Genomic DNA, 16155 nt, shown 5'->3' on the forward strand with positions numbered 1-16155 from the left:
ACCAAACAAAATAACGACAGGCAGACTGAATGATTCATTTGCCTTAACTTTTAGAGACGTAGAGGACAGTATAAGCAAGATCGCTGATTTTGAAGAAATTTCCAATCTGATTTGATGGAATGATTTGCAAATGCTAATTTTTGCTAAACGATGTCTAAAAGAAATCGGTAGCGGAGGAAACATCGAAAATGAAGTCATAATGCAATATATAATTGAGGGAATTATGGAAGACCCGGCTAATAAAGTAATACTTTATGGTGCCAAAAATCTCAATGACTTTAAAGAGAAGATTAAACTGTACGAGGACTTCTTTATAAAAAACAATATTTTGTTTAAATACGAAGACGGCAAGGAAGTGTTAGTCATTCCGAAAAGAATGCAAACATAAGTAATTAGAAGCTTACACGAGGTAGGACATTTTGCTGTAACAAAAACACAAGATTTGATTCGAAGAGAATGTTACATTCCAAATATTAGAAAAAAATCGAGCACTGCATAGGGAATTGCGTTAAATGCATACTTAGAAGCAAAAAAGAAGTTATAGAATGCGTGAAGAGACATCCAAAGGATTTCGGAAATCCGCTCCGTATAATATCTGACAGAGGTACCGCATTTACGGCGAAGGAATTCGAAGACTATTGCGAACAAAGAAGCATAAAGTCGACGCCGTTTGAAGTACTGTTCGGAACGAAGATGAAGAACAAAGAAGATCTGAGGATGAAGGAGATCATAGAACAGGAGATAATTAAACAATTTGATGAAGGTAGAGAGATGCTGAGAAACGAGAGTCCAAGTCAGTTAGTCAAAATTCAAGAGGAAAATAGACGCAGATATGATCTACGAAGAAAAAGGCCGAGAATGTACAAAAAGGAGAACTTAGTGGCAATCAAGAGAACACAGTTTGGTGGAGGACTCAAACTGCAGAAGAAATATTTAGGACCGTACGTGGTAGTACAAGTGAATCCAAATGACAGTTACGAGGTAAAGAAATCTGGATACCATGGTGGACTTCAAAGCACTTCAACGTGTGCAGAGTACATGAAGTCGCGGATAGGTAACTAAACGGAATTCGGGTCGAATTCGAACAGGATGGCCGAATGTAGGATTGTAAATAGTTTACCTTATATTTTAAATTTCCCTGTATATCATTTTTCCTTGATTAGGGCAAATTAACATCCGTCCCTTAGGGCAGCTGTGTAGGGGTATCTAATCGTTGTGTTTATTTTCGATCGTTAAAGATCAAAAAGTAGCGAAGTAGCTAGCTTGACTAATTTTTTGTAGTTTTGGGTTATTGGAAGATGTCGGTATATGCTTTGAACCAATTTTAATTGGGTTGTTTCACAGGAAAAAGGAGATTAGCCTAAGAGGGCTTGTTTTAGCGTACGGAAAGAGAACGAATACATTCAGTCGATTATAACATCACAGCGACGACAGACGCATTCTTAGGGATAATACTTAGAAAAGACGAATTAGACGGGTATTATATTGATTAGACGCAAATTACCTATAAATACATTTCGTTTTTGTAAGAATAAGAACACGTAAGATTTAGGTCGCAATTACACACTTTTACATTTCGTCAATTTAATAGTATCAATAATTATTATTGATACTATTAAATTGACGAAATGTAAAAGTGTGTAATTGCGACCTAAATCTTACGTGTTCTTATTCTTACAAAAACGAAATGTATTTATAGGTAATTTGCGTCTAATCAATATAATACCCGTCTAATTCGTCTTTTCTAAGTATTATCCCTAAGAATGCGTCTGTCGTCGCTGTGATGTTATAATCGACTGAATGTATTCTTATTAAAATTATTAAATTATTTAGCTATCTATTTTATTAATTAAAACTGTTAAACATCAAACGGACTTTTATTACGATTGTCTTTAAATAAAACCTACATACATGTGCCGTTTTCGTGGTCTGACCGTTCCAAATTTTTAACCTGTTCCACAATTAAAACTGCCCCTGTCTGCCCCTGTTCCAGTGTTCCCATATATCAAAGTTTGTGCGACTAGACACCCTTAAGCTATTAACAAATTTTCAGCTTGCTATTAATCAACTTTTTTTTCATAACCTATTAAATTGTTAGTATAGCTAATTTTTTAATTTCAGTATACAGGGTTGGTCGAAACTAAGAATGAGTCTTTTCTGAATTTTCTTAAATGGAACATCCTGTATTTTAGTATTGTAAGGAAATAATATTTTATAGTACTTTTTTATTTCTTAAGCATTCCCTATACATAACTGCTTTAGTTTGTGAGCTATTGGTGATTTAAGCCAAATATTAATTGCAACAAAAAATACGTGAAATTTGATTAGGCTGGTCGTGAAAATATTCAGTCACAAATAATTTTTCGGAAATAAATACATATCAATCTAGAGTGATTCTTAAAATTAGCAATAATGGTTGATATATCAAAATACTTACTTAGTTAAGATTGTTGGTTGTTAATTAAGCACAAATTGTCGTTGTATGCTGTGTATAGTTCAAAATTTTATCTTCTGCGCCATACGTCATTTTCTTTCACCCCCTTATATATGTGTCTGAGGATTTTTCGTTCAAACGTACCTAATAAGTTCTCATCGCTTTTCGACAGTGTCCATGTCTCTGATCCATATATAAGGACCGGTTTTATCAGGGTTTTGTATATTTTGCATTTGGTTTTTCTCGTGATGTTGTTAGATCTTAGATGTTTAATTAGTCCATTATATGTTTTATTAGCAATATGTATCCTTCTCTTGACTTCTTCGCTGACATTGTTATCTGCGGTGACTAGTGAACCTAGATATGTGCAATTTTTTACACTTTCGATGTTATAGTCTCCTATTGTCAGATTCTGTAGGTTTCTTTGGCCTGTCGATTTGCTGGCCTTCATGTATTTGGTTTTTATTTCATTAATATTTAGGCCACTGTTTTGTGCCGTTCTTTCTATCGCATTAAATGCTTCTATCATTTCTCTTTTGCTTCTAGCTATGATATCAACATCATCTGCAAATGCCAATATTTGTAAACTTTTTGTTATTATTGTTCCTCTGGTGTTGACTTTTGACTCTCTAATTATTTTCTCTAACGTGATGTTGAATAGAATACAGGATAGGGCATCTCCCTGTCGTAGGCCCGTTCTAACATGTATTGTATCTGTTAGTGCGTTTTGAATTCGAATTTGGCTCTGTACTTTAAGTGTTTCTTTTACTATATCGATGAGTTTAGTGGGAATATTAAACTCTTTCAGGGCGTGGATCAGAAATTCTCGATGGATACTATCATAAGCACTCTCAAAATCAATGAAGAGATGATGTGTGTCTATATTAAATTCACTAGTTTTTTCCAAGATTTGCCTCAAGACGAAGATCTGATCTATTGTGGACTTCTGCCTGCAGAAACCACATTGATATCCCCCAACTATTTGTTCCGCATATGGTCTCAATCGATCATAGACAATATTTGACAGTATTTTATATGCCACAGTCAGTAGCGTTATTGCCCGGTAATTTGTACATTCAAGCTGATCTCCCTTTTTATGTAGTGGAATAATTACTCCGGTATTCCAGACTTGTGGCAGTTGTTTATTATTCCATATGTTCACTATTATTTCGTGTATCGCATTCAATAGGGAGTCTCCGCCTTCTTTTATTAATTCGGCGCTAATATTGTCTAATCCAGGTGACTTGTTGTTTTTCAGTCTGGTAACTGCTTCTTGCATTTCAGTTACTGAAGGGGGGTTGTTTCTCTGGTATCCGTTTGATCCAGTACAATTCCATCATATAGTGGATATCCGTTTTGTTCAAACTTTTCTTTGAAGAATTCAGTCCATCTTTGTAGTATTTCACTCTGTTGAGTTACTGTATCTCCTTCTTTTTCTCTGCACATCATTGTTCTTGGTTTAAATTCTTTTCTGCTTTTGTTTAGTTTTTGGTAGAATTTTCTGGTTTCTGTTGGTTTATTTAATTCTTCAATTTCTTGGAGTTCTTTTTCTATGTGTTCTCTTTTCTTTCTGCGGTGTATTGTCTTCTCTTCCCTCCTTAGCATTCTATATTCCTCCTCTGCCTGTCTTGTTCTATGTCGTTGTTGTAATCGTTGGTATGCATTATTTTTCCTTTCTGTTATGTTACGACACTCTTCATCGAACCTTTTGAGCCCTTCAGTTGATTTGACCTTTTTTTGTAGACCCAAGGTCTCTTTGGCAGCGTCTTGTATGATGTTTTTACACGCTTCCCATTCTCTGTTTATATCCTCGTGCTTTTGTCTGTTTTCTAGCCTTCCTTTTATATATTCTTTGTATTTGGCCTTTTTGCTGTTGTCTGCTAAGTTTTTTATTTCATATTTTTCAATTTTGGATCCTTTTCTTTTTTTATGTTTGAGATTCTGGCTCTTATTCTACTTTCCACTAGGTAGTGATCTGAGTCGGCATTTGCCCCTCGTCTGCTGCATACGGTTATTACGTCTGAGTGATGTCTAGAGTCAATAATAACATGATCGATCATGTTTACTGTAACCCCATCTGGAGATCTCCACATTCCCTTATGAATATTTTTTCGCTGGAAGCATGTGCTGGCAATGACCATGTTAAGGGAAGTTGCTAGATTTATTAGTCTGATGCCATTGTCATTGGATACCTCATGGGGGCTGTGCTTACCTATCGTTGGTAGGTATTGTTGCTCTTTTCCTATTTTTGCGTTGAGATCACCATAAATAATTTTGATGTCATTATTTGGGCATAAATGGTATGCAGCTTCTAGTTCTTCATAGAATTTTTCTTTGACATCGTCTTCTTTTTCCTCTGTAGGGGCATGCATATTTAAAATGCTATAGTTAAAAAAAGTTCCCCTTAGTCTCAGGATGCACATTCTAGGGTTTGTAGAACGAAAGTCTCTTACGAGGTGTTTAACCTTTTTATATACAATAAAGCCAGTACCTAGTGCGTGGTCTTTAGCGTCGCAACTATAGTATATAATGTGGTGTCTTTTGTCAATGGTTCCAAATCCGGTCCATCTCATTTCCTGCAGAGCTGTTATATCTATGTTATATCTATTCAGTTCACCGAGCAGGTTTTGGAGGGCTCCCAGTCTGTATAGGGATCGGATGTTCCATGTCGCAATTCTTAAATCGTGTACCTTTTTCTCGCGCTGTCATCATCGTTTGATCAGTCCGGTTTTCTTTTCTTGAACGTTCGTAACATATGTTTTTTCTAGGATAGGGTTGTTAGCCCTACTCCTAACCCCCTTTTCGGAGGGCCATTTCTCCCTTCCTCGTCGGCCCTGACCCTACTTTCCACTGGGGTTGGTTACCCAATCTCCGGTAGGGTTGCTCAGGTTTACCAGGGTCCACCTGTGTGATTAAGTCACACTTCTTGAAGGTGAGGATAGGAATTGAGTAGGAGTGGCTAGAGGTGTTATCAGCAAGCGCCACCTTGTATTGCACATCACTACTCCTTTGAACCCCAGATCTTTATTTATCTTTTTTATTTATCAGTTGATTTTCTTTTTTATAACAATTTTAATTAACTTTGATTTAAAATGCATCTTTTGAGCTTTTTGTATCCAGTAATGTCCAGTATTTACACAGATATTGTACTATTTACTTCTCAAAACTTTACTTTTTGGTGTTTCAAAACTATTTTTTAAATGTAACTTTAAGGAATGTGATAGTATGAAAAAATGGAGGATATGGCAACAGTGTCGTATGTCATACTTAGATCCAATATTCATTTCCCGTTTGTACAACATGTCCAATTTATTTATTACCATTTTATATTTCTTATGTTTATACTGTCGATTCGCTAATCTGAGACACAACCGTCTACAATCACAATAAAGATGCAATAGAAATAAACAAGCACGAGGAGCACTCCCAAATCATGATTTGGGAGTGCTCCTCGAACATTCAATGTATCTTGGTTTGTTTATTTCTATATACCAGTGCATTTTTATTGTGATTGTAGTGTAGACAGATGCTTTATTTTTTTATTTAATATATGTATACAGTCGAACTTATAACTTTATAAAATATGTATACAGTCGAACCCGCTTATTGGAATAGCTTTCGTGTTAAGCAAAAGTATTCCTATAACCGGCATATTCTAATAACCGATCATTGTTGGCTAGTAAAACCGTTTAGGGACCTCAAATTTCTATTCCTTAAACCGGGATATTCCTATAACAGGTATTCTAATAAGCGGGTTCGACTGTATAAATATCTGGGATCTATAATATCTAAAGAAGGCACTACCAAAAAAGACATCGAAAACAGAATGCAGCAGGACAAAAAGAGGTAAACATTCTAAGCTCTCTACTGTTAAAGATATAAGACAAAAAACGAAATTGACAATCTATCGTACCTTGGTAGAGCCTATTATGACTTATGAGGCAGAAGTTTGGAAGATGACGAAAAAAATAGAAAAAATTAGAAGTAGTATAAATTGATTCTCTAAGGAGAACGTGTGGTATATCCAAAAAAATCACATCAGGAATGAAGATATTAGAAGGAGGACAAATACTAGCTCTATTTGCGCTGGACAACCCGAACCCACCCAGAGGGAGAACGCCTGCGCATTACAAAATTGAGCATGAGGTCGATTTTTCCCTCTGAACGTAATTCCTTCAGTGCCTTCAGCATAATTCGGTGTTTGCGCAGTACAGAAAAAAGATCCTGAAGGTGTCCAGGATACCCTCTTGACGTTCAAGGATTTTGTTTCGGATTTTAAGTTCGCACAAGCGCACAAAATATTTGGAAAGAATTTATTGACATTCTGACCATTCTGTTCGTACTCCCTCCAATTCTTAACCTAAAATATTGTTATTGTTAAACAACTTGTAGATGTAGATTCTGGTTTTTAAAGTTTTGAAATTATGTAAAGTATTGTATCATTTAAATATTCTTCAAACAAATTTTAATATTTTTTATATTAAAGCTTTTTTAGTTGTTTTTGTCAATGTTTTCCATTTAGTATGTTTATAAATAAGTAGGTACCTTTTCTAGTATTATTATCTTATTACTTTTCATTCGATATTCGATAACTATCTATTACAGTAGTATTTCAATAAATTGTAATCTGTTTTTACTTAATTTCTTCTATCTAGATGAGCTTATAAGTACCTACATATTACTGTGGTTTATTTTTCAGTTTAATTTATGAGTTAAATAGTTTCTTGTTGAATATAACGAAACATAAACATAAACATATTCTGAAACTATTTCTTGTGTCTTGTTATATTTCATTATTTTTGTGGTGTAATAAACCACAGCACAATGCCACAACCTACACTGGCGAAGCGTACATGTAACCAACTGTTACCATCGGTAACAGTTAAAATCTTCCAAATAAATATTTTATGACGATCAATAATTCCATTTACCAATAGAAATATATTATTATATTATGTGTTAATAGTACCTAATTCAGTAAATAGCCAACTACCTACTCATAGACACACGAAAATATTGGTGAGATTATGTGACTCAGTTGCACTTTATTATACTCTGTTACCAGTCTCATTTGTGGTTACAATGGTTATACAGGGTGGTTCACCTTATTCGCCTCGGTCTCTGTACGAAAAACCACTTGATATTTAAAAAAAATTTCTTCACAGAAATATACAGGGTCTTTAATACTACAACCTAAAAATAATGTGAATTATACAGGGTGCTCCAAAAAAGAGTGGTATATCAAAGATATATTTTTTCTTATGGAATGCTCTATATCTGATGACATTACTGAATTGACCTTAAAAAATAAGCTATACTTTTATAAGGGTTCCCTATACCTAAATACAGGGTGTTTTGATTTATTTCGATTTTTATGAAAAGGTAAGGTTTTAGAAAAAAATAAATATCTACGAATCTAAGAATCAGTAACAAATTCCTTCTTGGATCTTAATAATAAAAGACTATTTAGCATACTTAATTAGATGCTTGCTGCAACAAAATTTCTTACAGGGTGGTCAAAATATGAGATTGTTCTATTAACAAATTCAAGCTGTAATAACTTACTTATTTTAAATAGAACACCCTGTATCTTACTAGTCTGTCGCGTAGAAAATTTACTTAGCTTTCAATTTATATTAGGGTTTCCTATACCTATCTTTTACAGGGTGGTCAAAATATTAGATTGTTCTATTAACAAATTCAAGCTGTAATAACTTACTTATTTTAAATGGAACACCCTGTATCTTACTAATCTATCGCGTATAAAATTTACTTTGCTTTCAATTCTTATTAGGGTTACCTATGCGTATCTCCCTTCATTTTTGAAATATTTAAAGATTTCCTAATTTGTAAGCTTTAAAAATTAGAATTAAGTACCTATGTCGTAGTTATGTACAACACATCACCAACACCGGCAATATACTTAAATATCTTAGTCAAGATACTTTCGTTAATAAAATTCATATTTTTATCATTTAATCACACAGAGTGTTCTTATTTTAAATGACATACTCGATATTCTATTCCTTATAATGGAAGATATTTAAAATCTCTTCAATTCCATGTAAACATTCTCAATACACGTGTTATTCTGTAAATGTTAATTCCCATGTTATTCTGTAAATACCCATTTTTACATATTTTTGTACAATAGGCTCGTTTTCGTCATAGTAGCCATTGCATTTAATTGTCTGTAATTGCGATTCAAAGATTCAAACAAAAAGTGGTGTTCTTAAATTTATTTAATAACCATTGGTTTAAGATATGGAAAATACTTATACGGAATGAAATATAATTTAAGTATCTTCCAGATTACGGCATCTAATATTATGCAGTTTAATATAAACATATTATTCAATGTCACATGTAGGCCAAAATCAACTAAAATAATACAACACTCTGTGTGATAACATGATAACAATGAAAATTTTATTATTGACAGTATCATGTCTAAGTATATTGCCGGTGTTGGTGATGTGTTGTACATAATATGTAACCACAACATATTTACTTAATTCTAATTTTTAAAGCTTGCAAATTAGGAAATCTTTAAATATTTAACAAATGAAGGGAGATAGGTATAGGAAACCCTAATAGGAATTGAAAGCTAAATAAATTGTCTGCGCGATAGGCTAGTAAGATAGAGGGTGTTCTATTTAAAATACGTAAGTTATTGCAGCTTGAATTTGTTAATAGAACAATCTAATATTTTAGCCACCCTGTAAAAAGATAGGTGTAGGAAACCCTAATATAATTGAAAGATAAGTATATTGTCTACGCGATAGACTAGTAAGATACAGGGTGTTCTATTTAAATTAAGTGAGTTATTACAGCTTGAATTTGTTAATAGAACAATCTCATATTTTGACCACCCTGTAAGAAATTTTGTTGCAGTAAGCATCTATTTAAGTATACTAAATAGTCTATTATTAAGATCCAAGAAGGAATTTGTTACTGATTCTTAGATTCGTAGATATTTATTTTTTTCTAAAACCTTACATTTTCATAAAAATCGAAATAAATCAAAACACCCTGTATTAAGGTATAGGGAACCCTTATAAAAGTATAGCTTATTTTTTAAGGTCAATTCAGTAGTGGCATCAGATATAGGGCATTCCATAAGAAAAAATATAACTTTGATATACCACTCTTTTTTGGAACACCCTGTATAATTCACATTATTTTTAGATTGTAGTATTAATAGCCCTGTATATTACTGTGAAGAAATTTTTTTAAAATATCAAGTGGTTTTCCGTACAGACACCGAGGCGGATAAGATGAACCACCCTGTATACTCGCTGTCGCTCAGGACTCAGGACCGGCTAGTGTCTGAAAATTTTGAAGGAGCGATGGTGACGGCGTAAGCACGCTGTGTATATCAGTAGCCCTGTTACCAGAATAGAAAGTTAATCCATTGCCTTTGCGTGTAGCTGTTATTCTCTTTCTCTTTGTTATTGTTGACATACAAATTTATTGCATTTGCATTTTTGGTTGACATTGATTTCGAAATAAGAAAGGGACAAGAAAAGGCTTCCTTCTCTAACCTTAATGTGTGCAACCCGTCATTACATTACGAATCCGAAAATTGTTCTCAGAGAATAAAATCCTGAACATGTCCAGGATAAGTTTACGTTGACGCCTGCGCCTTGGGGACTAATCCCTAACTTACTATGAATACATTCAGGTTGTACAGTACAAATATGGCTACTGTATATTCCAGTGTAGATAGAATTGAAACGAGACAACTAGTGTGGTATGGTCACGTGAAATGAATGAATGAAGATAGATGGACAAAGAAAGCTTTAAATTACACCACAACAAAGAAGAAGGGGAAGGCCTTCAGTTGCCTGGGAAGAAAATGTATGGCACATCATGAGAGATAGAGCCATCAAAGAAGACGAATGGATGGACACAAAACAATGAAGGTCAAAATGCGAGAAGCTGCAGAGGCTGTAGGAACCTCGCTAGACCGACAGATAGAAATACATTCATAGGATAGGGATAATAGCCATTTCCTAATTATTGCCACTGACAGTACTTAACAATGATACTACACATCAACATACGTTTCACTTTATGTTAACTTGTTTGCAAATTAATTGTGACGCATGAGCTAAGATAAAATGGAACAACTGTAGTCCCCAATATCACAGGAGCTTAAAAATATACCTAACTACTCTTTACTTACTTACCATCATCTTGTTCTATTTCAGCTTTTATAGGACATTTCTTAACAGCTAGATAATCAAATGTATCCTTTGAACTTTCCCTGATAGGTTCATCTTTTATTTCAATTTTAAAAGTATCCTCTGGAAATTCATCCACTTCATTATCTATTTCAGTTTTGCAAGTTGTCTCCCTATCTTCTTGTTTTACTTCACTTTGATTAAACATAATTTTATATGTTTCAGTAATGGTATATAAATAATATATTACATTTATCTTCTATAATAATAATAATATTTTTAATAATATGTACTATCAAAAATAAAAACTAACCTAACCTCAAAAAAAAATTCCAAGTCTTCTTCTTCTTCATTTGAATGGCCTTAGCTACTAGGGCTATCCGGCCAGGATCCGTGAATATAGACTTGAATATTCAAGAGCCGTACCTGAGGTCCGCTTGCCACTATGCTAAATTTAGTACTGAAATTAGTACTAAAAATATTGTATCTACAAATTAGATGCGCGCGCCGATTTAGTACTAAAAATTAAAACATGTTCTAATTTCTTGTACTGAAATTGACACAATATTAAAAAGTGAGGTTGTATTGTATATTAGGTACTTTTGTTTTTTTTTATAGGTACATAATAATAATAGTGATTTCAACTTTCAACATGTGGAGAAAAAGGCAGATTGAAACATTAATAGAGTTTTACAAATCGAATCAATGATCAATGTTTGTATGTGCCAAAGCACCCTCTCTATAGAATAGGAACGCACGAATTAAAGTTTTGGAAGAAATAAAGGCAGAATTAGCCAAACTAGGTGTGGATATATCTCTAATAGCAGAAATAAAAGCCAAGTTTGCCAGTTTTGCAAAAATACTTCTTCCCATCTTTTATTGTTAATGGCTTGCAATTTGCAATCTCAATTAGTAAAGCTCCTATCTATGAACCTTGAGTAAAGCTCATGTAAATTTAGTAGGTAGAGCGCATGCCTATATGCTGATTACAATTCGGATAGTTGCAAACACAAACTTGGCACAAACTGACTTTTTCATACTAAATCGACTCGCGCAACTAACCAATATTTTTAGTACTGAAATCAGTACTGAAATTAGTATAATGGCAAACGGGTCTGAGGTACATCTGGGCTTAAGCTCATAGCTCCTGAATCTGAAATAATTAAGAGATAAAAAAAAACTTTGTAATTGTTTATAAGTTCCATAACTAAATTTCTACTATTAATGGTCTAGTACTACCACGCAAAACCGCGCTAAGCACAAGCATTGCAAGCAAGCATAAAGTCTAAAGATTTTAAGCAAGCTACACACGAGTCATTGTTGATGTTAAAAACTTTTGCACTGCGATTAATGTCTTTGAGTTTAAATTTTTAAACAACACATCAGTTAATGTCGGATCACGTTCTAGTTCCCTTCTAAGCAACTGGGACTCTCTTTGGAACCTAGTACATTCCAATAAAACATGTTGTAAAGTTCCTACACTGCCACATAAACACTGGTTTGAATTCACTACCTTCAATCTAAATAAATGTACAGGAACACTACAATGTCCACTTCTCATACGACACATTTGTGTGATTATACCTCTCCCCAGGTTGGGAAATTTTGTAAACCATGCCTTTTTATATGGAACTGGAACTTGTGAGCAATAAGTAATTCCTTTTGCCTGTCCTATTTGTTGGAATCGATTTTCCCAACCAATCCATAGGTTTTCTTTATATTTAATTTGAAAATCTTTAAAGGGGGCCTTTGGTTCTTCACTAATGGGCAGCTTTCTTCCAAGATTCGCAAGATGGTCAGCTCTATCATTCCCAATAATTCCAGTGTGACTTGGAATCCATGCAAATTTAATTTCTCTATGTTGTTCATCAAATTCACATAGTTTTTGTTTTAGTTGGAGAGTTTGTGAGTCTATTGCCGCCTTGTAGCTTGATCTTGTGATTTTTTCTAGAGCACTCTTAGAATCACTACAGATGAGGCACTTTGTAAAATTATTCTGTTAAATTAACTCTAATGCTTTTTTAATGGCAAATACTTCTGCTGAGCAAATTGAATTAGCGGAGGGTAATCTTGCTGTTAACTGTGTTCTCTCGTTAAGGTATATCCCAATACCTACATTACCTTGTTTATCTTTGGATCCATCTGTGAAAATAAGTTTATATTCCGACCAGTTATTGAGGTACCATTCCATAAACTTGGTTTGGTTATTTGCTTCTTTGCCCATATTGACAGTTTCATAAGCCATAGGAGAAATCTGAATATTAAGTGGAAAGGAGTGACAAGGAAATAAGGAGCTATGTGCTACCTCATGAATTTCATGTAAAGTATTCTGGAAAGCAGCCAGTATTGGTGGGAAATATTTTCTTCTCCAAAAACTAAAGTAACCCAGAAAGACATTGTGAAATTGCTCAATTGAGGCATATATTGGGTTGTCATAGGCTACTACTTTTAAAATGAATTTAGATGCTAGCCATATTCTTCTGAGATCTAACGGTGTTTCTCCACACTCTGACAAAATTATATGAACTGGAGAAGACCTCATAAATCCCCCCACCACTCTAAGAGCTCTATACTGAACCTTATCCAATTTTGCAAGTAGAGAACGTGCACAACCTCCCAGAAAAATGGATCCATAGTCAAGATGTGATCTAATGTATGCCTTATATAGAGTGAGTAAAGTTGCAGGATGTGCTCCCCACCAAGTTCGACACAAACAACGAATAATATTGACTCCACTGGAAGCCCTCAATGCCATCTTTTCAATTTGACTTCTCCAAGAAAGGGAACTATCTAGAATAACTCCCAAATGAGAAACTTCTTGTTTCCAATCTAAACGTGTGTTATTCACTGATATTAGTAAATTCGGAATATTATTCCTATTTCTATCAAAAAAAATTGCTTGACTCTTGCTAGATGACAGACACATTCCCATATCATGAAGTTTATTAGAAATACTTTCTATTGTACCATTTAATTTTTCCACAACATCCACCCAGCTGTTGCCGGAGCAATAGAGGGCAACATCGTCTGCATACTGAGTAATTAGAACATCCTCTGGCACACAAAATGAGATTATATTGATGACAATATTAAATAGTACTGGACTCAAAGGGGAACCCTGAGGAAGGCCCACATTGGTAGTTCTTGGTCCTAGCAGATTTAAGGAAATAGGATCACGAACAGACACCAAACGATTAGTCAATAAATGTTTAACCAATTCAATAAGTAACCATGGCAAATTGAGATCTCCCAAAGCGTCCAATAATTGGATGATTGACACTTTATCATATGCAGAAGAAATGTCTAACATAACAGCAGCTGCTGGTTTCCTTTTTGAGATATTCATTGAGATTTCATTGACCAGATGAATTAAGTTTTCATACACCCCTCTACCTTTACGAAAGCCAGTCTGGAAAGGCGATAGGATCATAAAATGTTCTACATACCAATCTAACCTTATTTTTATCATGTTCTCTAAAAGTTTACTAACACACGATGATAAAACGATTGGTCTCCAGCCCGAAAGACAATTTATATTTTTATTGGGTTTGGGAATTAAACACACTGTTTGTGATTTCCATTGAGTGGGAATATGCATTCCCTCCTTTAAACATAAATTGAAAAATTTTAACAGGAACTTGATTGCTGACTCTGGAAGATGTTGCAACATAGAAAATGTTATACCATCCTGGCCCGGCACAGTATCCTTTCGTTCAACCAAAACCAATGAAAGTTCGTTTAAAGTGAAGAGTTCACACTCGATAGTATTAGATTTCACTGGGTGAGACGCAATGTCCTCAAATACAGGTGGAGTCAATGAACAAAGCATTTCCTCCCCTAACGATGAATTACTAGGAGTTCTAACTGAGGCTTTAGTGAAAGCCTTATGGAAACTTCTCACTTTTCTCCACATTACTGATATTGGAGTATCAGGTGAAATTGTGGAACAAAACACAACAAATGATTTTTTCTTTTTGGATTTAAGTTCTTTTTTACAATGTGCCCTAATTTTTTTAAAATTAATGAAGTTTTCTAAAGAAGGTACCTGTTTGAACTTCTTGACTGCCTCCCTCTTTGATTTAATTAAAACTGAACACTCTTCATCCCACCAAGGTAATTGTGGTTTGTGGAATCTAACACGCTTTTTCTTAGGGATGAACCTGTTTGCTGCGTCTAATATTAGGTTTTGAAAACCTGTGTAAGACTCATTAGGGATGTTGTTAATGTTAGACTCAATATATTGGTTGAATTGTTCCCAATTGGCTTTTTTCACATTAAAGATACTGCGATCTTGAAGAGGGTCATTTCGTTGGGGACTATTTCTATCCTGTCCGTAACACACTACAAAAGGAAAGTGATCACTTGCTCCTATCTCTGGAAAAACTTCCCAGAGGCAGTCCACAGCCAAACCTGGAGATGCTATAGCTACGTCAGGGACACTGTTTGAGTCAGGCGGTGAGATTCTTGTCGCCTCACCTGTATTGAGAAAACACAAGTTATCCTCCTCCAAAAGATCTGCAAGACGATTGCCGTTCGGATTGTTAGATGATGAACCCCATAAAGAATGTTGGCAATTCAAGTCACCTATGAAGAAAAACGGTTTATCACACATTTGAACCAATTCTCTAAAGATCTCCTTACGAAAACGAACATCTGGTGTCTTATACGATCCTATAATAAATTTTTTTTCAAATTTGATAATGATAGCCTGCCATTTTTCAGGCAAGTGAATATGTGAAATGTCTATCCTATCAGCTGCCAGAGACTGATGAATAAGTACAGCTATTCCACCCCATCCATCAATCCTATCATCCCTATAGCAGTAAAAATTGGGAATATGCAAGTGCTGTGAAAATTTCAGATGTGTTTCATTTAGAAGAATGATATTAACATCATATTCGTTAAGAAACACCATTAGATCTTGCTTATTGTTAAAGAAACCATTAATATTCCAATGCAAAATATTAAATATCATAACTATATATATAATTTGTTACTATTATTATTATTTTTTCTTTTTAATATAAAAAATAATATATTATATTATCTGTAAGAAATAAATGAAAATTCAGTCAACACTACTTTTACTAAAATTAGATGTATTATGTGACTCATCAAAACCTGCAAAATCCATATTATTATCAGAGGTTAAATCAACGTTTTTTGAAAATACACTATCCTGAGAATGTACACGATTGCTTGTTAATGAGAGTGCAAAACTTGGGCCTTGTGATCCCGTATACTTTTGTGAATCATTTAATTTGTTTAAAATCGGTAATCTAGGTAAATTTCTGCTTAGATCCTCATTTAATAAAGCTTTATGCGCCTCTTTGTCATAACTAATGTCTTTAAGAATTACTTTATTTTTCCTTTTAACTGGGACCACATGACTTTGACTCTGGAAATGGGGAGTGGAGGATGGGGATTTTTGAAGTGCTTGAGTAAATGCTCTGGGTGAGCTGGATAGTAAAGAAGGAAAATCTCTACTTCTCCTCTGAAACATTCTCGAATTCTCTGGCTTTTCCTTAATTGGGG

At 34.2% G+C, this 16155-nt stretch overlaps 2 protein-coding genes across 4 annotated transcripts in view; both read right to left on the reverse strand.

Moving 5' to 3' along the window:
- LOC126892291 (gastrula zinc finger protein XlCGF57.1-like) overlaps positions 1-11221 on the reverse strand; it is a 33930-nt gene extending 22709 nt beyond the window's left edge. Inside the window, exons 1-2 of one of the 3 annotated variants that reach the window (XM_050661790.1) lie at positions 10939-11221; positions 10627-10879 (exon numbers count right to left, since the gene is read on the reverse strand). In XM_050661790.1, coding sequence (XP_050517747.1) covers positions 10627-10828 — 202 coding nt within the window. In that variant the 5' untranslated portion in view covers positions 10829-10879; positions 10939-11221. Of the gene's footprint in view, positions 1-10622 lie in introns of all 3 variants that reach the window. The other 2 variants (XM_050661789.1, XM_050661791.1) reach the window with 2 other exon arrangements.
- Positions 11222-11923: 702 nt separating this feature from the next.
- LOC126891542 (uncharacterized) lies at positions 11924-15535 on the reverse strand. The gene is made up of 3 exons (XM_050660717.1): positions 14522-15535; positions 12656-12874; positions 11924-12601 (listed from the first exon to the last, which is right to left on the reverse strand). Exons 1-3 carry the CDS (start codon positions 15533-15535, stop codon positions 11924-11926), a joined length of 1911 nt encoding a protein of 636 aa, XP_050516674.1.
- Between the last annotated feature and the right edge of the window lie 620 nt (positions 15536-16155).

The sequence above is a fragment of the Diabrotica virgifera genome, chromosome 9 (assembly GCF_917563875.1).
Source record: "Diabrotica virgifera virgifera chromosome 9, PGI_DIABVI_V3a".
Taxonomy (NCBI): domain Eukaryota; kingdom Metazoa; phylum Arthropoda; class Insecta; order Coleoptera; family Chrysomelidae; genus Diabrotica; species Diabrotica virgifera.